General features: G+C 33.0%; 1 protein-coding gene across 1 annotated transcript in view; it reads right to left on the bottom strand.

The window, feature by feature from the left end:
* Positions 1 to 2,120: 2,120 nt before the first annotated feature.
* Positions 2,121 to 25,619, bottom strand: part of LOC145288086 (uncharacterized) — an 81,146-nt gene continuing 57,647 nt past the window's right edge. Inside the window, exons 4-9 of the mRNA XM_080136140.1 lie at positions 22,886 to 23,267; positions 18,611 to 18,766; positions 16,548 to 16,790; positions 9,788 to 10,063; positions 6,137 to 6,364; positions 2,121 to 2,588 (exon numbers count right to left, since the gene is read on the bottom strand). Of these exons, the coding sequence (XP_079992266.1) occupies positions 2,272 to 2,588; positions 6,137 to 6,364; positions 9,788 to 10,063; positions 16,548 to 16,790; positions 18,611 to 18,766; positions 22,886 to 23,267 (1,602 nt within the window). The 3' untranslated portion in view covers positions 2,121 to 2,271. The remainder of the gene's footprint in view (positions 2,589 to 6,136; positions 6,365 to 9,787; positions 10,064 to 16,547; positions 16,791 to 18,610; positions 18,767 to 22,885; positions 23,268 to 25,619) is intronic.

The raw sequence follows: 25,619 nt of genomic DNA, 5'->3' as shown, positions 1-25,619 counted from the left end.
CCGCTCAGTGGTTAGACACCAATGAAGCTCCACAACATTTCTCAAAACCATTACACCAGTTAAGTACTGTCAACAAATGGACGAAATGCATCAGAAACTACAACAACAACAACAACAGCATTAGTCCACAGAAAAGGCCACATTTTCCTCTACGACAATACCTAACCGCACGTTGCTAAACCAAGTTGCAGAAGTTGAACAAATTGGGTTTTGAAACTCTGCCTTATCAGCCATATTGTCTCTCACCATTGAATACCACTTTTCAAGCATCTCGACAACTTTATGCATGAGAAATGCTTCAAAATCCTAAGTGATATCAAAAACCCCTTCATCTACTTCATCACCATAATGCAAAATTTTTATGTTACTGGTATAAATACACTTGTTTTGCGTTGGCAAAAATGTGTTGATTCTGATGGTGCTTATTTCGATCAATAAATTTTTGTTTGAGCCGAGATATGTTCATTGGAATTTAAAAGTTCAAAATCACAAGAACTTTCTTGTCAACCTGATATAAGGCTCATACATCCCTTTAATGTTTATGGGTAAGAAATTAATTTGTTTTGTGTTTGATGTTATTTCTACACTTTGAGTCCTAATCTTTTCATTTCTTCCCAAACATTTTTTTCAGGTTTATTGGAACTTTATTTTATTTCAGTTTTTTTTTTTTTAAATATAGGCTACATGGTTGTGATATCTGTATTTAAATAGACCACCAATTAATCCAATATGTACAAATTATTTACTTTTTTAAAAATAATTTCAGATTCTTACTATACTTGATGTCAAACAATTTAGTGGGCAGATTACATTTTTCATTCCTTCTTTAGTTTGTACAGTTATTTATAACATTTAATTTTTTGTTCAATGAAATGATAGCATTTTTTCTATACATATCATTGTTGAATAACATACCTTCATTGTTGCAATTTTGTTTAACAATTTTCATTAAGATTTGAAGCAATATGCAAAAACTTTCAATAGTTATTTTTATGATCAATTTAAAAAAAAAAAATAGATTTCTAAAGTCCTTTTAAAATTATTTCTAATTGTCTAGATGAGCACTTTTGTGGTAAATAAGGAACCATCTCAATATAGAACTCCGTAATTTAGATATATTATTCTCTATTCCACAAAGTATATATAATCCTACCAAATAAGTTACCTACGTTGAATCCAAAGTAATGTCAACATTGAAGTATCTATCCTTTCTGCTCCATAGTTAATCATCATATTAAATTATCTTCTTTCTAGCTAGTTTTATCCAAATGTGTATGTGTGATTGATAAACAGTATGCATCTATATCAAATTGTATGCTTCAAAAATTGAAATTGATTTTAAAATAAAAAGATGAAAAAGATTTGATTGTTATAATATATCTGGAACTTATAAGAAGTGAATGGAGTTATAGTATGAATTTTCCTTCAGTCTGTGTGAAAAAAAAAAATGAATACATTAAATGAATACAGTTGCATTTTGACATTTTCATTGGTTTCATTCTAAAGAACATACACTGATGTTAATATTTTGTATAATGTGAAAATATCTACTTTTGGGATTGGACAGAAACAATTACCTGATAATAAAGTGTTGCTGGGTGGAATGTGGAATATTTTCTGAATAATTATTTAGTTATTTATTTTTAATAAAAATTGCTCCAGACAAGTTGTGAAGCTCTTTAAATATAAAGGATAAAAATTAATAAAAAAAATACTACTTCAATGTCAAAAAATAGATTCTGACACAAAAACCAGCAATTTTTTCTCCTTTGTTAGAAATATTATTCATGGACTGTGAGAAATGAGTGTTACAGAACTATGCAAAAAAAAAAAAAAAAAAAGTTCACTTTCTACTTTCCTAAAGTATTATATATATATATATATATATAGATTCAATACCTATTGAAAAAGATATGTGAATCCAGCTCCATTACCATGTATAGCAATAAATGTATGATGCATTCTGTTTTTGAAGCTGGATTTAAATATCTTTTGAATATGTATTGAATCTATTCATCTATATGAAGCTCTAAGTTACTTAAATAAACTACTGAATTGAAACTACTTGAACATTTGGAGCAATTCGCATAGCGAACCCAGAACTGGTTTTCCTGCGAATGTAATTCAAAATTTATTTAATAATTCTTACTATATATAAAACATCCAAATTTCCTGTTAAATGCAATATATCTACTTAAAATATGCATTAAATGATACATGTGTGTGCACGCATATCTGTTCTGATTATTCAACACCTAACTGAGACTCGTGTCAAGTTAATGGTTCTACTTTGCAAGCTGGTAAGCTCTGTGTTGTCGGATTTGCCTGTTGGCTCAATTGTCGTTGAAATTTTTGCTTTTGCAGAGCTCTCCACCTCGCCACACGTTTCTTGGTTTTTTCACGCCTTTCTCTCAGAAGTCGCAGTTGCTCTGCCTCGGGCAGCAACTTTTCCCGTTCTTTTCGGCGATTCCGCATCCTCCGCTGCTGCTCAGCATGGGTCTTCTTGAAAGTTTCATAATCCCCGCATTCCTTCAACTTGTTCCGATGTCGGGCTTGTCTCTCAGCTGCCGTAGGTCTTAATCTGGCATCTGAACAAAAGAAAATATTTTGTAAACAAGAAAAAACAGTTATAAATTAACAACTACACTTCTAAGTGTTTAAAATTGTTCAAATATACAAATGCAAAAAAAAAACAAAACATCTTTTTCAAATAATAAATGAAGTGCTAATTAGTTTTGGTCAGCAATCAACTAGAGATGATGTCTCCATAAAAAAAAACACTAGCCTCCTAGGTTGGTGTCAGAAAAGATCTAAAATTTTATAGCCTCAACATAGTAAAATAACTTCCAAAGAAAATTAGTCAAATTTCAGGTTGTACCATTTGAGTGTTAAAAACTATGTGGAAAGTCTGGTGAGAATCATAAGCTACTTGTCCAACACAAGTAAATACTTAAAACAGATGTTAAAATAAATATGACAATATGAAGATGAAAGCAAAAATTTTAAAAATATTTCTTAGAGATTTTTAGGAATAATAAAACTTTTCTTTTGCAGTAGTGATGGAAATTTGATTTTTATATCATTTTTAAAGCTGTGTTAAATTAATCGTCAGAAATATTTTTTATTTTTATTTTTGAAGCTGTGTTAAATTAATAGTCGGAAATATTTTTGATTCTCAAAATTGTGGAAAAATACAATTTTTGATATCTTCTGCAAACACGTAAATACAAAATATTTTTTCAGCTACAAGTGCTCTGGATACCCGCTACAAGCCAGCTAGCAATGAGATAACTCATTTTGTGTATTATTTGGATTCATCGGACTATTGTTCTCATTTTGAGTGATTTTCACGTTTCGGTTGATGTAATCTCTGACCTTCTTCAGGTGTATCTTGACGAATTCAGGAACGTTTCTGTTGAACTCAGGAATTTGGATGGAATTTCAAACGGAACCCTTTATTTACTTCATGCGTGTAGCATGCTCGATCTGTCAGCTATGACTGAATAGAGGTCTTAAGCAATTCGCAACTTTATTTGTCGGTTGCCCACACTAAGAATTGAACTTTCAATCTACAGGTGAATATCACAATTTATTTTTGTAAGTACTCTAACCACTGCACCATGGGCCCTTTTTTTTTTTTGCTATCACAGTCAATGAAATATGTAGCAAAACAGAAAATGTCCTCTGAGAAACTTGTAGAACTTATGCTCCCTCAACATCAATACCCCCAACCAATCAGTGAATCAGCAAAATCATACCCTTTTGTTATAAACCTTCTCTTATAGTTTCTTCCATTGAACTGTTAGACTTTAGAATCCCACCCCCCTGATCCTCAGCTTCCGACTATACTAACATGCAGAAATTTAAATGTGATGTAGAGAGACATCTTGCTGCTCAGCTCCCTACATAGCATTTCTATAAACATGGTCCAAAATAGTAGCTCCATTACATCCAAGTGGCAATATGCCTTGTTTGGAGAGAATAATACGTCATTGTCCTATTGACCACTGTACACTTATTAACCCTTATCCTCGAGTGGCATCTGGACCTTGATAAATGGCGACTCCTTTTAAAAAAAGAGAAACAAAAACAAGAAAAAAAAAATGTCATTTTGGTAATATCAATGAAAAAGAAACTGATGTTTTTTGATGATGACAGAAGAATGGCGTATATTACATTCTTTAATGAATCATTAGCATCCAACATGAACCTTGCTTCTTCAATATATCTTTCTCTCTTTCTGGGGACTGAATTTTGAGTTTTATGCTGTTTATTTTTTTAATATATTAACTTTCAGAATGTATTTGTATTTTTAAAGAAATCATGATGGAAATGTACTCTATAATAGTGTTTCTTTGAAGGTGTTAGTTATACATATGCACAGTTGGTTAATAAATGTTTTTGAGATTTCTTTTTTTGTAAAGTGATTTTTTGGAGCTTAAAAACTGCTATAATACTGTCATCTATGGTAGATCTACTTATACAATTGAATTTTTGAAAGAATGGAGCCTGCAGTATTATCAAAGTAACTACTCTATTCCCAACACTAATGGAATATGGAACCTGAGAAAGTACAGACTAAGATTCAATGACAGTGAAAAGTAACATGAAATAGGGGAATATTAGCATCGCTAATTGACAAGATCATTCGAAAGACAAAACTTAGTGGAGAAGTATGATAATGTCTTGATGATGATGTTCAGAAAGTGGTCATCATCACTAATGGAATGTATATGATAACAGACGATGATGAAGGCCCTAGCATTCAAGGAAAGTCAACAAAATCCAATCTTTCAGAATTTTTAAAATAAAGATTGATAAATTATATCAGACTAGCAGGACCTGTGAAAATTCCACAGCGGCATCTTCTATCTGCAACATATTGCTGCCGGGCATCCTGTGGACGTTCAGCCTGAATGGAGACCTTGCGATATTATTGTAGTCCTTTTGTTAAAACTGTAAAAGTATTTACATAATCTGGTTATATAGTGTCAGAATATATCTGGTTATAAGTGTTTATTTCTAATATCCTTATAGGGGAGTGTGACATATTTCCATTGTATGGACACTCGGTGTGAATGGAAATCCTACGATATCATTATACCATCTTTAGACAGAATAGATACTACCCTTGGATCCTAACCAGAAAACCAAGAAGGTTTATCTTAGTTTCACGCCCAGAAGTGAAATCATTTTTTTTTTTTTACATTGCGTCTTCCGTGATTGGGAAATCCTATTTATTAAAAAGGAGGATAGAAGTTAACATACTACGAACATTAAATTAGTGCATTTATATACTAATTTAATGTTCGTAGTATGGTATCACCTATTCTTTTTAATAAATAGGATCTCCCGATCGAATAATTCATAATCTGGAAAGCGCAAGACATGTAAGTACCTGCATTAAAGATGCTCTGGTATTATTATATACATTTTTATTATAATATACATTGTTATTATATACATTATTATATATTACATACATTATTATATACATTGTTATTATTATATACATTATTATATATTATATACATTATTATATACATTGTTATTATTATACACATTATATACATTGTTATTATTATATACATTATTATATACATTGTTATTATCATATACATTTTTATATACATTGTTATTATCATATACATTTTTATATACATTGTTATTATCATATACATTTTTATATACATTGTTATTATTATATACATTATTATATACATTGTTATTATTATATACATTATTATATACATTGTTATTATTATATACATTATTATATATTATATACATTATTCAGACTAATATATTAATCCGACATAACTTCTCTTCTTCACGTGCATTTTATTGAACTCCAGAGTCTATGCAAAATTTTAAATTGAACTCTTTATTTAATCCAAAGGAGCAAATTGTTCTTGTTGGGTTAACCATAATTGCATAGAATTCAATAACTTTCATTATATTCTTAGTGTTTCCCAGTGATCATCGAACCTTCAAGTTCCAGAAGTTGGTACCTTGGAACTACTTATTATTTACTTCTATCTGTTGTGGACGGCATACATGGTAGCAACAAGCCAAGAAAATTAATTGTACACTGATATCAGCTTCAAATTCAAACAAAAAAGAAAAAGTTTCTTACCTTCACCCAAGACATTTGCATATCCAAATGAATTCCCTGGGTTGGAAGCACCAACATTAACCAATGACTGGAATTCATCCATAGTGACATTGGTTAGGCCACTCAGTGTTGAGAAACTGGCATTGTTGTTGGCATAGGTTGATGTTGCCAAAGTGTTAAGGCTGGCAGTTTCACTCGCGAAGCATTCATTTGTGTAAAGTTGTTGTGGCCGGAGAAGGGAATGAGTTGCTTTAAAAAGAAAGTAAAATAACATTATCACACTTACTAAGACTTATCGATGAGCAGCAATAGTGTAAAATCGTTTTTAAAATCAAATTAAATGTTTGAGAACTTGCTATCCATGTCAGTTGTTTTAAAAGAAAAACCTTTATCTGGAAAAAAAAAAAGAAAAAAAGTGAGGCATAAAATTATCCAAATTGATGCAAGACATTGCCGACAGCAATAAAAGGAAGACTAGTTGTGTAAACTTTACGGGCTAACCGAATTAGGAGAACCAGTCAATATCAAAATAATCAGTTGTTAAAGTTTAACATTTTAAAGGATATGTTCACTAGTAGATATCTGATAATTTAAATTTACAGGCTAATGTTAACAGGTGCACAGGAAATTGGAGTTGGGGGTAAACTTGTGTATCCAGATGTCACTTTGGCTGGACTAGAAATGGACATATCACATGGCTTAAAGAAAGAGTGAGTAAGAGAAGAAGTTTATTTTTGGGGAAGCTTTGAAGTGGACAGCATGTGTAATGATATGACATAAGAATTAATCATTAACAAATGCAACTTCAAAACATATCTCTATCCCTACTATTATATAAAAGAAACTGTGTGCATGCATGTGTGAGTTTATTCCCCATGGACTCTGAAACAGCTGAGCCGATTGTTTTAAATTTAACACAAAAGATTCTTAATATGTTTGAGAGTGTTCTTACATAGGTTTTGTATCAGAATGCATCTGGTAAGTATTGAAAAATTAATAATCCAATTAAACAAGGAAGTCCAATTATAAACAAAGTTAACTCTTTTATATAATCTAACATCACAAGTGCATTTATTTATCAATTTGTGGACTGTTATCCCCATCTTCATAGTTGTTGTTTCACAATGTTTCGGCCAACTATTCCTCTGGCCTTCGTCAAGTCATTAATCATGAGGAGATAGGAATGCTGAGTCCTAACTGTATCCTCAGTAATTACTGCTTTCCATAGTTGCTGTCTTATCACCATGTTTCAGCCAATTAATCCTCTGGCCGACTTTGGGTAGGATTTAAACCGCTATCTTTTAGACAATGCTCACCTGGAACCATAGAGATTCAATGCTTCTATCCACTGCGCCATGAGTCCTGAAGGTGAAATGACAAATATGAAAGGCAGTAATTACTGAGGATACAGTCAGGGGTCAATCCTGGGCCCAACTCTCTTCCTGATCTACATCAATGACCTCCCTAAACACATACTTAAATCATTCGTTGACATCTATGCTGATGACACGACCATCTACGGCAAAACATCAAAGGCTGTAAATGACAAAGTTCTCTCTGATTCTCTCTCCTCTGATCTCGAGCGCGTGGTTCAGTGGGGGAAGATGTGACTGGTTACCTTTAATGCATCCAAAACCAAACTCCTATCCTTACATCATCAACGCTCTGATCCCCAGCTGGCATCAATTGTGATGGATGGCTCTCGTCTGGGTGAGGCCCCGTGTTTTGATAAGCTTCTGGGTTTGACCTTTACTCCTGATCTGAAATGGAACACGTACATCAAGTCTATTGCCAAGGTCGCTGGAAAGATGGTGGGATCCTTCTACCGTTCCAGAAGATATCTCACTACTGATGCAATTCTCTATCTATATAAAAGCCAAGCACGTCCAAGGATGGAATACTGTTGCCATATCTGGGCAAGAGCTGCTAAAACCAGCCTATTCTGCCTTGACAGAGTACAAAATAGACTTCGTGGCTTAGTGGGGGATGCCCTTCTTTCTACCCTGCAACCTCTCTCTCACAGAAGAGACGTTGCAAGCCTGTCCTTGTTTTATCGTTATTTCCATGGTAGATGCTCGTCTGAACTCCAATCTCTTGGTCCCCCCTCGCCAATCTTTCACGAAAAACACCCGTCTAGCTGAAGCCACTGTGAAAAATTTCACCCACTCTATATCTGTGCCTAAATCAAAACGTAGATTCCATGAACAAAGCTTCTTTCTTAGAACTGCACGACTGTGGAACTCTGTTCCGTCTGCCTGCTTCCCTCCGGACTACAACTTGGATGTCTTCAAGTCCAATGTTAACAAATTCCTAATGAACCGCCCCCCCTTAAGTAAACACTTCAGCAAATCTCCTCACTAACGTAATGTACTTGCAATAACCCTTATCCCTGAGTGGCTTCCGGGCCTTGATAAGTGGTGATCACTGTGTAAAAAAAAAAAAAAAAAAGTTAAGAGATTCGGCATTCCTATCCAGTCACGTTAACCATCCCATGAAAAGAGACGAATAGTTAGCTGAAATGTGAAACAACTATAAAGAGGAGTATAACAGTCTGCAAATAAATAAATAAATAAATAAATATACCAATTACTCATCTCAAAGGTTGTTTGGTTGTTTTTGTTTTACGGCATATCAACCCTTGTCAGGTTATTTAATGCTGAATTCAAAGATTTTGAAGAAAAATTTTTTAATAGAATATATTTGTTATTTTCAAGTCAGTTTCTATTTAACCCATAGTTGGGACCCTAACAGATACTACCACTCCAGGTGAGAGTGGACCTGGGAGCAATGGCAATTAAAGTGTGGCTCCACACTCCCCAAAGCCCATAAGCTGAGGCCTCACCACTAGACATAGTTTAAGGTCATATCCAGGACCCATCTCAAAGGATGGCAATAATGAAATAATCATAAGTGCATTTGAGAAGTTTTATCATCACACAAGTAGAAAGACCCAGCCTATAAAATCAACTGTAGATTCTTTTACAAGACAGAGGTGCGGCCGAAATGTTTCTTTTTTGAGCACAATTAAATCCTGATACTTAACTTTTGTACGTTTAACTTTAATTCAAGTGATTATGCAAAAATAATTTAATAAAATAAACAGTTCTTTGATAAAACAGAGGCACATTTAAAATGAATGTTTTTGTTAGAGCACAACTGAACCATGATACTTGACTTTTGCATTTTAAACTAAGTGATTTACAGATAATTTTATAAAACCAACAGTAGATTCTCTACAGTGCAATGTTGACTGCAATGTATTATGTACAAAGTCACTGTGGGGAGACATGTGAAGCTTTCTTCTGGTACACTGTGGGGGGTGGGAGGTCCCTAACTAAAGCAGGCAATCAATCTATTTGATTAAAAAATGGGTGATTTAACTGATTTCAATGACAACAAAAGTATGGGAGGGTGGATATTTGTTGATCCTCATTTAGTCCCAGACAATGTTGGGTCTCCTTGCTAGTATATATAGATTAAAAAAATTTTTTTTTATCCATAACTATATAATATCTATTTTCACACATACTTCATAAGCATTTTTAGTTTTAACTTAAAGTATTTTAGAGTCTCAGCTGTATTTCTTAAAGGTTTCCTTTCTAGGAGCGAGTAGTATTAGGTCTATCATAAAATTATTTGAATAGTTTTAACAAAAGAATTTCATTAACTCACCAAAGTTGAGATTCGTTGACTGATCCATAGCAGACCCCATGGCCTGCGATTTGTTTGCAGCAATTGCCGCTCTGTTTATTGTACAAGCAATCGGAACCGGATTCAAGTGGTTGATGGAAGACTGGTTAAAACTAGGCAACGTGCTTGCAACGGATGATTCCTTGTCTGTCAAATCAATTTGGCACACATCTGAAGTGGTTGGCACAAAACCATGAAACATTTGGTAAGGGGGAACTTCATTCTGCGATGAATCCAGACAATTGTCAGCTGATCTATCTAAAAGACATGTTCAAAAAATAAAGATTGAAAAAGCGTTGGCTCATGACTGTCACAAACATAAGATTCATTATTATTTTGTTATAGTCACATGTGACACACATTATATAGATTCATTATTATTTTGTTATAGTCACATGTGACACACATTATATAGATTCATTATTATTTTGTTATAGTCACATGTGACACACATTATATAGATTCAATATTATTTTGTTATAGTCACATGTGACACACATTATATAGATTCATTATTATTTTGTTACAGCCACATGGGGCACACATTATATAGATTCATTATTATTTTGTTACAGCCACGTGTGACACACATTATATAGATTCATTATTATTTTGTTATAGTCACATGTGACACACATTATATAGATTCATTATTATTTTGTTATAGTCACATGTGACACACATTATATAGATTCATTATTATTTTGTTATAGTCACATGTGACACACATTATATAGATTCAATATTATTTTGTTATAGTCACATGTGACACACATTATATAGATTCATTATTATTTTGTTACAGCCACGTGGGGCACACATTATATAGATTCATTATTATTTTGTTACAGCCACGTGTGACACACATTATATAGATTCATTATTATTTTGTTATAGTCACATGTGACACACATTATATAGATTCATTATTATTTTGTTATAGTCACATGTGACACACATTATATAGATTCATTATTATTTTGTTATAGTCACATGTGACACACATTATATAGATTCATTATTATTTTGTTATAGTCACATGTGACACATTATATAGATTCATTATTATTTTGTTATAGTCACATGTGACACACATTATATAGATTCATTATTATTTTGTTATAGTCACATGTGACACACATTATATAGATTCATTATTATTTTGTTATAGTCACATGTGACACACATATATAGATTCATTATTATTTTGTTATAGTCACATGTGACACACATTATATAGATTCATTATTATTTTGTTACAGCCACGTGTGACACACATTATATAGATTCATTATTATTTTGTTACAGCCACGTGTGACACACATTATATAGATTCATTATTATTTTGTTACAGCCACGTGTGACACACATATAGATTCATTATTATTTTGTTACAGCCACGTGTGACACACATTATATAGATTCATTATTATTTTGTTACAGCCACGTGTGACACACATTATATAGATTCATTATTATTTTGTTACAGCCACGTGGAACACACATAGAAATTTACTTGGAAACAGATCTTGAATGCCTACTAGATACTATTCTCAAGTGCCTAAGGTCTCTCTGTACAGGGGGTTTGTCAGGATAACCTTGCATTCAGATACTTCCTCCACTGCAAGTAAACCTTTAACAAATATTCAAAATAATATAGTATTCTAATCCCAAATAATATCTCACTGACATGGCTTTTATTAGGAATGGTGTACCTTCTCCTAATGATGTTGCCTCTACTAACAGCATGAAGCTAGATACTTCACCAGACCAGATGTAGCCTTGTCCTGTAATCTGTCAAAGAGACCACAAGAATGATATACTATAACAAGGTCAATTGGGGAGTGAAACATTTTTATTTAAAATTTCTTTTTTTATTTCTTTACAAACTCAATATTTAACAGCTAAAGAACTTTAATAGAACGCCTGGATATCTATTATCTCATATAAAAATCAAGTGTTAGCCTTAGCAAGTAGCCACTTGATTTCTGAGAACTTGCACTAAAAAAAACCCAAAGAAAAACAAAGATGGCTTGTGTGCTTGGTACTGTGACGTAAAATGGTTGGTTGCTTGTTTTTGTTTTACGGTATATCAACCGTTTTCGGGTTATTTAATGCCGAATTCAAAGATTTTGAAGAAAGATTTTTTTAATAGAATATATTTGTTGTTTTCACGTCGGTTTCTATTTAACCCATAGTTGGGACCCTAACAGGTACTACCACTCTGGGTCAGAGTGGACCTGGGAGCAATGGTAATTAAAGGGTGGCTCCACACTCCCCAAAGCCCACAAGCTGGGGCCTCAACACTGGATATAGTTTAAGGTCATATACAGGACCCCCATTGAGGGACTTTCATCCTCTGCAGGGGGGCAGTCGGCGTATTCTAATGCCCCACCGACAGGGCCGACGTAAAATGGTTATGGCAGATGAAGAAACATTCCAACGACCTAATGATACAAAGCTGAACCAATAGCAGCCATAGAAAAGAGGAAGAGACAAGCTATGTGTGAAAGCATGAAAAATGTTCTCTTTTCCTTTATATATCTAATGTGTTCAATTGCAATCCTAAAACACATTCACCGAGACAGAAATACATTAATAATAGTGACATGAATGGAGCCTCAAATCATCCTGTTTTACCCACTTCAAAACCACCTGAAAAATGTGAATAAAGGAAGAACAAGTAAACTGTTATCAAAGAGGCGCATAACTAATCTTAGCTTGTATTATTTAAATTATTCCAACTATGGTTTTCATCTTTAATGTTATTTTCCACACAAGTTTTTGCCAATATAATCTCCAACCTTCTTCAGATGTATCTTGTCGAACTCTGGGAATCTACACAGAATTTCTAATGGAACCCTTTGTTTAATCCACTGGAGTAGTGTGTTCTCGTTTCATCAGCCATGAATGGGTAGAAGTTTTAGGTAATTTGAAATTGGATATTGAGTATCACATGCACTGATGATTGAACCTTCAACATCCAGAACAGTGTGACTTACAACTGAATTTACCAATCACGGGTCCTTGTAATCTTAACTTTTTTTGTATCTTTTATCAAATGTCTTGTTTTATATCTTTTAAACATAGTCAGCTATGTACATAAAGACTGAATACCAATTCATGAATTAAAATAACATCATCATGCTGTAACAACCTTCCTATACATCTAATAGTAGCTTTTTCTTTCCTTCAAACTCAAGAAAGTCATCAAGGGAGCCCACTTTGATCATGTGGAGGTCATCAAGAGACAAAAAGTGTCCGTCGACTAAACAAGCCGAGCATGCGGGGTCGCCTCCATGAGAGAAAAATTTACTTTCACCATGACCAATGTTTTACGGCACAATCACGTTGACACACCGGTTCTCGCCAGATCACCAAAGTTAAGCAACATTGAGCCTGGCCAGTACTAGATGGGTGACCATTTAGGAAAGCTAGGTGCTGTATGTATCTTCTGGAAAGGTTGGGCGTGTAAAAAGAACTTCTTACTACAAAAGCATCTACAAAATTGTAAATGGCCTATGCCCCTCCAGGGGCTCAAGCTATGGATGGGTGACCAGTGTTTGTGCAAAATTTTTAAAAAATCCAAGGCGTGGTTATTGAGAAAAGTGCAAAGGGATAAACAGGAGTAAACTACTAGGTCCAATCCCTCCTTTTTCTGTGGACTAAACAAAGGGTTAGATTAACTAGTGTTCTCTCAAATAATCTTGTAAAAAGTAACTGAGCAATAAAGAGACAAAGGAGTCATAACAGTAGGAAAAAAAAGTTATGATAACTAGTTTAGTCAAAGATTTCAAAGAGGAAAGCCAAGCATGTCCCAGGATGGAGTACTGTTGCCACATCTGGGCAGGAGCTGCTAAAAACAGCCTATTCTGCCTTGACAGAGTACAAAATAGACTTTGTAGCCTAGTGGGGGATGCCCTTTTCTCTTCCCTGCAACCTCTCTCCCACAGAATGGACGTTGCGAGCCTGTCGTTTTATTGTTATTTCCATGGCAAATGCTCGTCTGAGCTCCAATCTCTGGTCCTCCCTCGCCAATCTTTCACGAAAAACACTCGTCTATCTGAAACCACTGTCAGTAATTTTCCCCACTCTTAATCTGTGCCTAAATCAAAACATAGATTCCATGAACAAAGCTTCTTTCTTAGAAGTGCCCGCCTGTAGAACTCTTCCATTTGCCCGTTTCCCACCTGACTACAACTTGGATGTCTTCAAGTCCAACATAAACAAGTTCCTGATGAACCGCCGCTCCCCTTAAGTAAGACACTTTATCAGATCTCCATTACTAGCGATTACAATATTATCCCATTGATTACTATACACGCAATGACCCTTATCCTCGAGTGGCTTCCGGGCCTTGATAAGTGGTGACTTCCTTGTAACAAAAAAAAAAAAAAAAAGAAAAGTTTTAAACCAAAAGAAAACTATTTGGGCAGTTGGCATAAAACTCTGTCAATGAGCAAAGAGAGATATATTATAACTGAAAAGATATCGAGAGAAAATCGAATGCTGATGTAAGATAACAAAAAAAACTGCATGAAAAAGACACACAAAAAAAATATATATGTATAAATATATTTTGAAACACAAATAACAGTATAACATCCGTGCTAAGAAGCAATAAACTGACTTTATTACTAAAATAAAAATGTTCTGTTTCAGTTTGGTAAATTTTCAGACTCAGGATCAACAAATATTAAATACTATGCAAACTCTGATTTGATCTTGCAATGATTTGATTAGCTTTGTAAAATATTTTTAATATTTGAAATTGTATTCTTGCACAATCAAGCTGAAATACTTCAACACTGCGCCAGTGAAATTTTTGAAAACAACAAACAAACCCCCAAAACGTCCTCATAATTTAAACAGTTCACGGATTTTTTTTTCCTTTGCAATGTATTAAAATATTGCCTTTAAATATTTGAAAGAAAATGTTAGAATTCCTTGATTTTTACAAATGAAAAAAAAAGAATAAATAAGTAAAGGAATTTCAAATGAAAATATATATATAAAATAGAAATATTTAACAGACCATACATTAAGATATTTTTATTTTTATTTAATTATTCATGTTTTATTGTGTGAACTTTGTTTTCTTTAGTTACCTCAGGTAAAGAATGTTTTTGGAAGGGAAGGAATGTAACAGAGTGCGTATGAATGCATAGGGAAATATCAGCAGGAGCTGCAAGATAGCTGGCTTGCAATGATATTAGCGACAGTACCCCCCCCCCCCAAAAAAAAATGCAAATTGCAAGCTGGCACAACAAGAAAAAGAAAAAACAAAAAGGACAGAGAAGAAAAAGTACAGTTGAAAAAAATGAACGCGTGAAGTCAAAGACGAGAAATGGCTGTCTATGGCCGTCTATGGCCGGCGGGTTGTAAAGCAGAAAGAAAAATGCGAACCAGGTAAGATGGCTGTGGCTCCATAGTGGCAGCTAGAAACTCTTTAAGCTAGTGACGAGATGGGGAGAAAGAAAAGCAGTAATACACAACTTGTGTTAAAAAGAAAGAAAAGCCGAGTCCAATTCTTTGTTTGTTCCTTTTTGACGGTGCCGGATGGCGTGAGGATCTGAGAGAGGTTTGAACTGTAACAAACACGATTCAAGTGTAACGGCAATGGTTTTTGAGCATATTCAATTTCTTTGAAATTAATCATAAAACTAATTAAAAATTTAAATATAAATTGAAATAGATAAAACTAACTCAAAATTTAAATATCGATTGAATGGCCTAATAAAAAAGAACCTTCAAAAATACATAGAAGCAATCCCTGGAAAATCAAGCTGTAAGGAAATACAGATAGCCGCCATAAAGGGAACAGTGTCTATTCTTAAAAGAACCTTCGGATATAAATTTAAATTATAATAGAATCAAGTGTTAACTCCAAGGAGGAGCCCCTTGATCTCTTCAAACTAACAAAAGTAAAATTAAAAAAAATAAAAATTTAAATATGAATTGAAATAGATAAAACTAATTAAAAATTTAAATATAGATTGAAATAAAACTAATAAAAAATTTAAATATAGATTGAAATCGATAAAACTAATTAAAAATTTAAATATAGATTGAAATAAAACTAATAAAAAATTTAAATATAGATTGAAATCGATAAAACTAATTAAAAATTTAAATATACATTGAAATAAAACTAATAAAAAATTTAAATATAGATTGAAATAGATAAAACTAATTAAAAATTTAAATATAGATTGAAATAAAACTAATAAAAAATTTAAATATAGATTGAAATCGATAAAACTAATTAAAAATTTAAATATACATTGAAATAAAACTAATAAAAAATTTAAATATAGATTGAAATCGATAAAACTAATAAAAAATTTAAATATACATTGAAGTAAATAAAAAAGTACAAATTACAAGCTTTTTAGGACATGTTATTGGTAGTAATGCCAATGTAACCATTAGCTTTATTATTTTTATTATTATAGGAGTGACATTCGCTCAAAGGGCATTGTAACTTATAAATAAAACTGACTATTTCCAACGTTTTTGGGGTGAAGAGAAGATGCATGTTACAAGATTTTGGGTCTTAAATTTCTTGTAGTAAATAATTAGTCATACTTTATCATTGCTGTCAATAGGAGACATATCAGAGTGCAATATTTTTTCTTCAATAACAATTGATTATAATAAAAGTAAAATAAAAAGTTCAACTTAGATAGAAATAGATAATGAGATATAAAGAAAAATATGAAATGCAATTTTCTCAACATACCAAGATTGCGAGAGACTGTTTTATCTAAGGTCGGACTGGGTGTAGTTGCATTAGTCAATGACGTAGTGTTACGGTTACCAATGTTGACTGTAGTAGGAGCTTCTGTTTCATTTGGGGGCAGGTCATTTGAGTCTGTCTCATTAAGGTTAATCTGGCAGATGTCGGAGATAACAGGAACTGGATTTCGAATCAAAGAAAAGGCGGCATTGTTTATGGAATCTACATTAGAATCCGTTGAGAGATCTGGAACAGAAAAGAATCGATGTATTAATACTGGTCTAACTAGCTAAGTAAGCACAAGCCGACATCTTATTGTAAACTGTAACTTGTGAAAAAATTTAACTAAAACATTTTATGAACTGTTCTCCTTTCTGGATCTGAACTTGCATAATAAACACTAGGATTAGAAACAAAAAGAAATGAATACATATAAACAAGTACACACCCTCCGTTAAAAATGCTGAAAACTCCCAATGCAATCCTCTATCTACATAAGAACCAAATATGTCCTAAGATAGAATACTATTGCCATATCCAAGATGGAGCTGCTAAGATAACCCTTTCCTGCCTTGATAGGTACAAAGCCAGATTAGAAATCTAGTGGGAAAGGACTTTTTCTCTTCCATACTTCCTCTTTTTCACGATTGAGAGTCTATCACTGCTCTATCGTTATTTTCATGGCAAACTGAGCTTCTTCTACATGGTCCCTATCTTTGTAAAACATTTGCAGCAGAAACTCGTCTAGCTACAACAACTGTCAACAATTTCCTTTATTATCTGTCTGAAACTGAACAAAAATTCAATGAGCAAAGTTTCTTTCCTAGAATTACTCATCTATAGAACAATACCAGAAGGTTGCTTCACAGCTGATTATAACATGATCTTTTTAAACTTTAATGTAAACAAGTTCATGTTGAGATCATCACAGCGTTATCTCACCAGCTACCTGACAACAAGTGATGACCCAGCTAATACCCCCCCCCCCCCCCAAAAAAAACAAAACAAAGATAATCTCAGTTTGAAAGACTTTAGTCTTTGTGATGTACAGGGTTTGCATGTACTGTACAATAGTCACCTGGTGTTCTTCACATTGTATAACTGATCTTTGCAGTTCCTCTCATCTGATCTTGACTTGATGACATTCACCTAGGATGGGGAAAGAACTTTCTTCCCATAGAACACATAGCGTCTCGGATGAACGCAAACCAAGCACGACAGCCTGTAATGGCAAAGATAGTTATGGGCAGTCAGTCGTAGGACCAGCAGCAACTACCGTACACCTGTTGACTGAAAGTAGGTTCGATGTTGGCTTTGATCGAGTCTGACCACATCTTCAGCTGGCCTCCCGAGTATCTTTGCCAATCTTGGAGTGATTCTGGAGCTATTACTTTGTAGATGAACTCTCCTGTGATGTGGTACAATGGTTGCCAGACCAACAGGGCCTCCTTTTTAAAAGAGCTTCATTTGAACAGAACCAGTTGGATTAAATGTTTAACATTGCTGAGGAGTTTTTCCTGGTTTTCCTAAGGTGGTTTTCACTGTCGGAGGTGAATAGTTAGCTTTTGTGACTCTTGTATTAGAAACAATGAAGATTCTTATTCAACAATTTCTTCATAGTTGCCACTCCGAAGCTCATCTTTTCATTAAGGTTCACACTGCATTGTCGTGACTGTACCATACTTCTTTTTTTTTTCCAGCTTTGATGAATTTTGTTTTGTGCACACAGAATGCCTGCTATGATTCTTCCTGTTGCCACATTTATCCAGTTTATATTTCAAAGAATTCAAAGAGTACAGAGCTGCAGATCACTCTCTTCCAATATTCAAATATCTTAGTCATCTTTGGTGTCCCGCACTCATACCCACCAATAGTACCAATGGTTGACGGGACCAACTATCCATAGCACCATACTGCTATTAAACACATCAATTGCTTCTGAAAAGAAATACTTAAAAAAAAATTATCAAATTTATCTGCAAACACACACTATGTATATATTTATCATGCATAGAAAACAACTGATGTATGGAAGTAAATTCTTTAACTGTTAAAAAAGAACTTACTTTTTGGGATGGTATTGATATGCGATGAAGAATCGGCCAAAATGTTATGCCTGTCTGCTAAGTCAGCAAAAGTGTCAGTCATCGGTTCTTTGCCAAAGACCGTTTTGAATGGGCTTGCATGTTGATGATTGGCCACAAGTTTTGTGTTGGAGATAACTAAAACACAAAAACAAACAAAACATTTTCTTTCAAGTGATACACGAATTGAAAAGTAAAAAAGTTATTTATTTTATTTAAAAAACAGAAATATTGACTCTTCTATGAATAGGATAAGACCAATAGGGTACATATGATATATTTTAGAAATCGAAAATCTATACATTCAAAATTTACACATCACCAAGGTAACAAAACTTCTAAAGCAGCTCAATAACCTTGTTATCCAAATATACTTTCTCTACAGTGCGAGTTCTCATTGTATTTCACTTCTTGCACACAAACTGGTTATCATATTGCAATTTACCTATAATTCCCCCGCAAGTGGTTGTGTGCTAAATGCTTACATGTTCAACATAATATCGAGTTGTACTCTTTCAACAAACTGGGCAGAGAAACTTTCTTTCTAAAGATTTCCTAGCACTAGAACTAATGATCATCACTTTAGTCTTGGTAACATTCACTTTCAGACTTATCTTTCATGACATCACTTCAAGTCTTTACATTAACAAGTAGACCATCCATTTTTTTCAAAGTCAAATAGTAAATCCATAGCATACAGCATCTTTATTAGACAATCTGTAAAGAATGCTGTGGACAATCCTATTGTTGGCAAGTTATTAACCTTGAAGTAGTATTTAATTTTTAGTTCCTTACATCAAGTGGCTTCATGCCATGTCTGGATCAATTTCCATAAAAAAAAAGGACATAAATGAAAAGCAACATCCTCAGTACAGAAAACTGATGTACTTCCAGTTTAACAATAATTCTAACATGACTTTGAACATTTCTGTATATTACTTGAACAACCTTTACTAATAACATGTTTACCACTAATTTATGCAAAGTCCAGTGCTTGTCAATTATAATTGGATATAAAAAAAACTACATTTTTTTTTAATTACATTTTCCCTCCAATCAGAGCACAGTGCCACTTTGATGTAGAGGCTACTATCAAGGACATAAGCTGCAGGGATACTATGTTGGGAGTTGAGCAGCAAGATGTCTGTTCACATTACACTTGAACTTTTGCATGTCAGTACAGTTGGGGAAGCAGGAACCTGGAAGGGAATTTCAAAGTTTAGCAGTTCTGGAGAAGAAACTATTAGAGTAGAAGGCTTTCTTACATCTAGTGATCTGTACTTTGTAGGGGTGGGATTTGGCTGCTTGTCAGGGGGAACATTACCATCCATTTTTGACCTCATTCTACGACAGACTGGAGGTCTTCCTCTAGGGTTTCCGCCATTGCCTTGGATATGTGTCCATTAGTTTTCCCTGTTATAGAGTGTGGTGTTGTCAGCAAATATACCCATCTCAGAGTCTATCAGGGAAGTCATTTATGAATATCAGGAATAATAAAGGTCCAAAGATCGACCTCGGAGGTACACCTGCATTTATATTGTATTGTTTAGATGTACGACTATCGAGGACAACCTGAATGCTTCTCTTATTTAAGAAGGATTTAATTATGTTGAGTATTCGTCCAGTAATAACATCTGATCTTCATGAGAAGACCATTGTGCCATACTCTGTCAAAAGCCTTAGATATACCTTAATGCCCTCCCCATCTAGGGCTACTGCCTTCTCCTCCACTGCCTTATCCAGTGTATTTTTACAAAAAAAACATGGTTACATTATTATGTATCATGCTGAAATGAGTAACAACTAAAAAAAACAAAAAAAAAACAAAACAAACTTAATCACCAGAAAAATTAAAATTTATCAAATAATGCAATCTTATCAGTTTCTTGTAGTGCATACATAACCGCATGACACAACTGACTTCTCCCTCTTGTTTCCACTTAACTTTCACTATTTCAAATTAGAAAATGATGGATCGAGAATATATGATAATGCAATGTATTTTTTAGGAAAAAAAAAAAAATATATATATATATATATATATATATATATATATGTGTGTGTGTGTGTGTGTAGCAGATCTTCTACAAGATCGTTTCATGTAATTTTTAATAATTTTGACAGTGTTTATTACTCAAAATGCATTGTTTTGATATGCCATTATAATGCACAAGCACCCAAAGACCACCAGCTAAACACTGTTGGCACTTTGGAAAAAACCTTTCTCCAAATCTATAAAAACAAAATACAGACACTTCTTACATTTGTTGGAGGATAAATATAGCATCAATGGTTCTTGAGTTGTAAGCCATGTTTAGTTTCAGAAGAGTTTCCAATAGATAGTTATTCTATACTAGTCCTGGAGATGACGAATTCTCAATGGACATATGTTCTGTACAGGTTCCGGACTTCATAATTTTGTAGCCAAAGAGCAAAAGACCTTAAGTTGACACAAAAAAATATGTGCTAGGTTGCTAAAAAAAGATTAAATTTTTATGGAGCAATACTGGTTTCTGATTGGTTGATAGCAGAACGTGAATTAATTTGATTCATTAATTCCTAGCAGCAGCGTCTATAGAATCTCCCAACTCAGAGGGACCATATCCCCATTATGAGTCAAAAATATTGTAACAGCAGATATAAAATCAAACTGCATTTCCCCCATGTTTATTTGGCTTATTTGCTGCTCAATTATTGTTTGAATAACATTCAGGATCTCTGTAATTACTTCCATCTTGTAACAGTTCACAATTGAATTCAGATGCCAGTCTTTTGGGTGAAACCTCTTCATTTATATACATACTTCAATATGCCTGACGACCCGGCAGCATTACTCTTCTTCATCTTACAGATTCCAATACCATTTCTTTCGCAATATTTGTAGTTGGATCAGAAACTGCTTCCACAATTTCTTTTGTTTCCATAAAATATAAAGATTCAACAATCTTTCATAATAGTATTTCCAACCATCTTCAGGTCTTGTTAGAACTCTTATCATTTCAAATGCACTCCTTTCCAACAATATCCATATTTATCATTGCTAGCTGTTTAGTTATCAATACTTCATTCTTCTGGGCATTCCTTTGTAGTATATTTGAAAACTTAACTTGCCCAGCCTCCTCCTCTGCTTTGTATATTATGCTTCTTGCTATAATCTATGTCGACAGATACATATCTGTATCTACTAAATTGCTCCTCCATTCATTTCATCATTTCCACTTTTCTTTGATACATTCGCAACTTCATCATTCCACCACCATGTCAACCTGTCTTGAAGGCCACCTTTCATATACCCAAATGTCTGTCTTATTATCCTAACTTACAATCGTGTATTCTTCAACTTCTCCCACATCATCTGAAGTGGATCTGATAACCAAAATGTTCATCACTTAATTTATAAACTCGTGTTTCATGTTTTCATTCAAACACGAGTATGTATATACATACACTAGCAAGGTGACCTGAAGTTGCCTGGGATTGAATGATGATCAACGAATGTTTCACATTCTGATTTTTTTGTCATCGAAATATATGAAATAGCTCATTTTTCAATCAAATCAAATAATTGTCTGCTCTAATTGGGGACCCTCTGCAATGCACCTGGCGGAAGCTTCACATGCCTCTCGCAGTGACTATGTTCACAAACATTGTAGAGAACCTACTGTTGATTTTATAAAATTATTTTTTTATATATAATGGCTTGTATTAAAGTTTAAAAAGCAAAAGTCAAGTATCATCCTTCAATTGTGCTCTAAACAGAAACATTCATTTCTAACGTGCTCGTGTTATATAAAAAAAAACCTACTGTTGATTTTATATGCTCAGAATTACTGCTTGTGCGGTGATAATGGCTTGAATTTAAGTTTAAAATGAAAAAGTCAAGTATCATGGCGCAATTGTGTTTTGAACAGAAACATTCATTTTAAAAATGCCGCTGTCATATCAAAGTTGATTTTATATGTAAGACCTTTCAGCTTGTGTTGTAATAAAACTACTCAAATGCACTTGTAATGTTTGGTGGTGTAAGATGTTTTTGGCTGTTCCTTCTTTCATCAGATTATTTCGATTATTGATACTTATTGAAAGCATTATGACAGAAAACCTATCTAATAACACTGCCAGGCACATGAAGTACCTTTGTGTAAAATTTCATAAAAATCGACCCAGCCATTTTAGAGCCCATAGGGAATGAACACACAGATATAGAAAAGGATCTTTATCTATGTAATAATAGAAATATGTAAACAAAGAACTTACACTGCAATTTGCTAAGTTGATCTTCCCAAGACTCTGCAAGAAGCTCTTTTAATTTATCCACTATTTTCCAATGGGCTGGGCCTGATGAGGCTAAAGGTTCTTGCAGACCAATAGTAACTTTCACTTGCTTTGACCATTTCCTCAGAGAATACTCCAGCCGTTGAGCTTCTTCAAAGTCTGTATCATAAATAATTTGTTTTGGTGAGCCAAAATAGGCAAATACATTCTTTGCTATACCGGAAGCCAGTTCATCGATATCTCTTATGTTTAATGGCCAGAGGATGCTGTATTTGGACCAGAGATCAATGTAGTGGACAAGGCAGCCGAAACGTCTTGGAGGTGACGAAAGATTCAGCAGTTCTTGGATGTCGATGATTCTCACCTGCAAAACAATATATATATATATATATATATATATAAAAAAACAACTCTTTTATTACTTTATTTTATTATACTATTGATGTTTCCCCTCAAGTGTTGAGAACTGGGTGAGAAAGAAAGTATGACAACAGACAAGAGGAAATAAGTTTATCAGGAAGAGATGCATTAGAAAAAATGAAAAGAAAGTTGTTCTCCAGAGTTGACAAAGACAGCTGAAATCGTATTGTTAAGCAAGGTGGGACAGTTATTTTAAGACAAAAGAATGAACAGACAATCAGTCAATATATTTCAAAGTTAGTGTGTGGCAAATCACAATCTTAAGTGTGTGAGTATTATCAAGACCGTCTTAAAAGACAAGATGGCCGGTGGGCAAAAATAATTTAATCTGCTGACGTCATCACGGGTAGTCCATTAGTTGTTTCTTTACACCGGTAAACACCGGTAGTAACTCGTGGATATCTCCATTAAACAAAGTAAGTTTTAATGTGCTCCCCCTCCCTGTATTTAACACGATGTAACTATAATTTAATTCAATATTATCATCCTAAGTTTTTTACCATTCAAAAGAAGCGTCAAATAAATTGCTAATATTAAAAAAAAATTTTTTACAGCATACAAAACTAATGAAAATGCGAGACAACATCGACTCTTTTGAAGAGACGATTTTTTTAAGCTGTTGACACGTTTTAAAAATTTAGCAAAAATTAATTTTCCTGAAATTTTCAATATTTAAAAATAAATTATGCCGGCTGATAACATTTTTAAACTTTTTTTTAAAGCTAGAAAGATAAAATTTAAAAATACTTATATATTTATATATATATATATATATATATATATATATATATATATATATATATGTATGAAACTTAAAAGTAAAAAAAAAAAAACGCGCGTTCATTTCGGGTTTGTATTACTGTACACAGATTCGAAAAAGTTGTCAAAAAACAAATATATGACAAATAAATGTTATCAAAGGCAAGATAAGTTACTTTTCTACCAAACTAGATATATTTTTCGTGTTTTTATTCAATGTAACATGTTTATTCAGCTCCAAAAACAAGGTGTTATAAATAAAAAAACTAGAAAAATATATGTCAAGCTATGTCACGGTAACATATATTGAGCGAGTTTTTTTACAGTATTTTAACCAGTTTTTTATTTATAACACCTTTTCCCAAACTTACCATGTTAAAGAGGGAGTCAGACGCCATCTTGAAATTTCCGGGTTTGTATTACTGTACACATAGATTCGAAAAAGTCAAAAAATAAATGTCAAACAAATAAATGTTATCAAAGGCAAGATAAGTTACTTTTCTACCTAACTGGATATATTTTTTGTGTTTTTATTCAATGTAACATATTTATTCAGCTCGAAAAACATACAGTGTTTACCGATGTATTGGAAAATTTAAAATGGCGGCCGACTCTCTCTTTAACACGGTAAGTTCGGAAAAAGGTGTAATAAATAATAAACTAGACAAAATACTCTTAAAAATTTGCTCAATATAAGTTACCGTGACATAACTTGATATATATTCGGTGGTTTTTTAATAGTATTTTTAAAAACAGTAATGAATTTTCCGAACTCAATATTTTTCAATTTTTAAACTTTAAAAATCTATCAAAATTTTTTTATTGATTCTATTTTTACGATATTTTCAGGGTCAATGTGAAATTTTATGTTCTTTCCAATAAACCGAATATAATATTTTAGACAAACGTTTTTTTTTAAATTCACGCCCCCCCCCCCAAGTGTCACCCATTTTTAACTTTCTCTTAAAAAGTAAATAATTAATTTATGTCGGAGTTTTATATATCACAAATTTAAGAGAAAAGGTCAATAAATAATATATTCAAATTTAAAACAAAAAAAAAATGCCTTTTTTAGAAATTTACCTGTAAAGTCCGAAGTTTAAAACCTTTTTTAAAAAAAAAAAACATTTTTTTTTTTTTTTTTTTTTTTTTTTAATAAAACCTTGGTCCTTGCTCCTTTAATTGAAAAAAAAAATTAGGGCTTGAATTACATTTTTCGAGGAGTTATAAGCTTGGAAAGATGGGGTGGAATTATTCACTATTTTCACGAAATTTCTGACACTGCTATCGGTAAACACTGTATGGTTTTCGAACTGAATAAACATGTTACATTGAATAAAAACACGAAAAATATGTCCAGTTTGGTAGAAAAGTAACTTATCTTGCCTTTGATAACATTTTCATTTAATTATATTAAATAAACTTCAAGTTTACTACAAATCAAATCGTGTTCCTTCACTTTTTAAAAATGTAATTTATAAGTAATTAAAGAACGCATTCTAATCTTTAAAATCTATAATACAACAAAATATTCAAT

The sequence above is a fragment of the Euprymna scolopes genome, chromosome 11 (assembly GCF_053919585.1).
Source record: "Euprymna scolopes isolate OS-2025 chromosome 11, ASM5391958v1, whole genome shotgun sequence".
NCBI classification, from domain to species: Eukaryota; Metazoa; Mollusca; class Cephalopoda; order Sepiida; family Sepiolidae; genus Euprymna; species Euprymna scolopes.
Note: the sequence above shows the minus strand (reverse complement) of the source record. Positions and strands in the feature narration are given on the sequence as shown.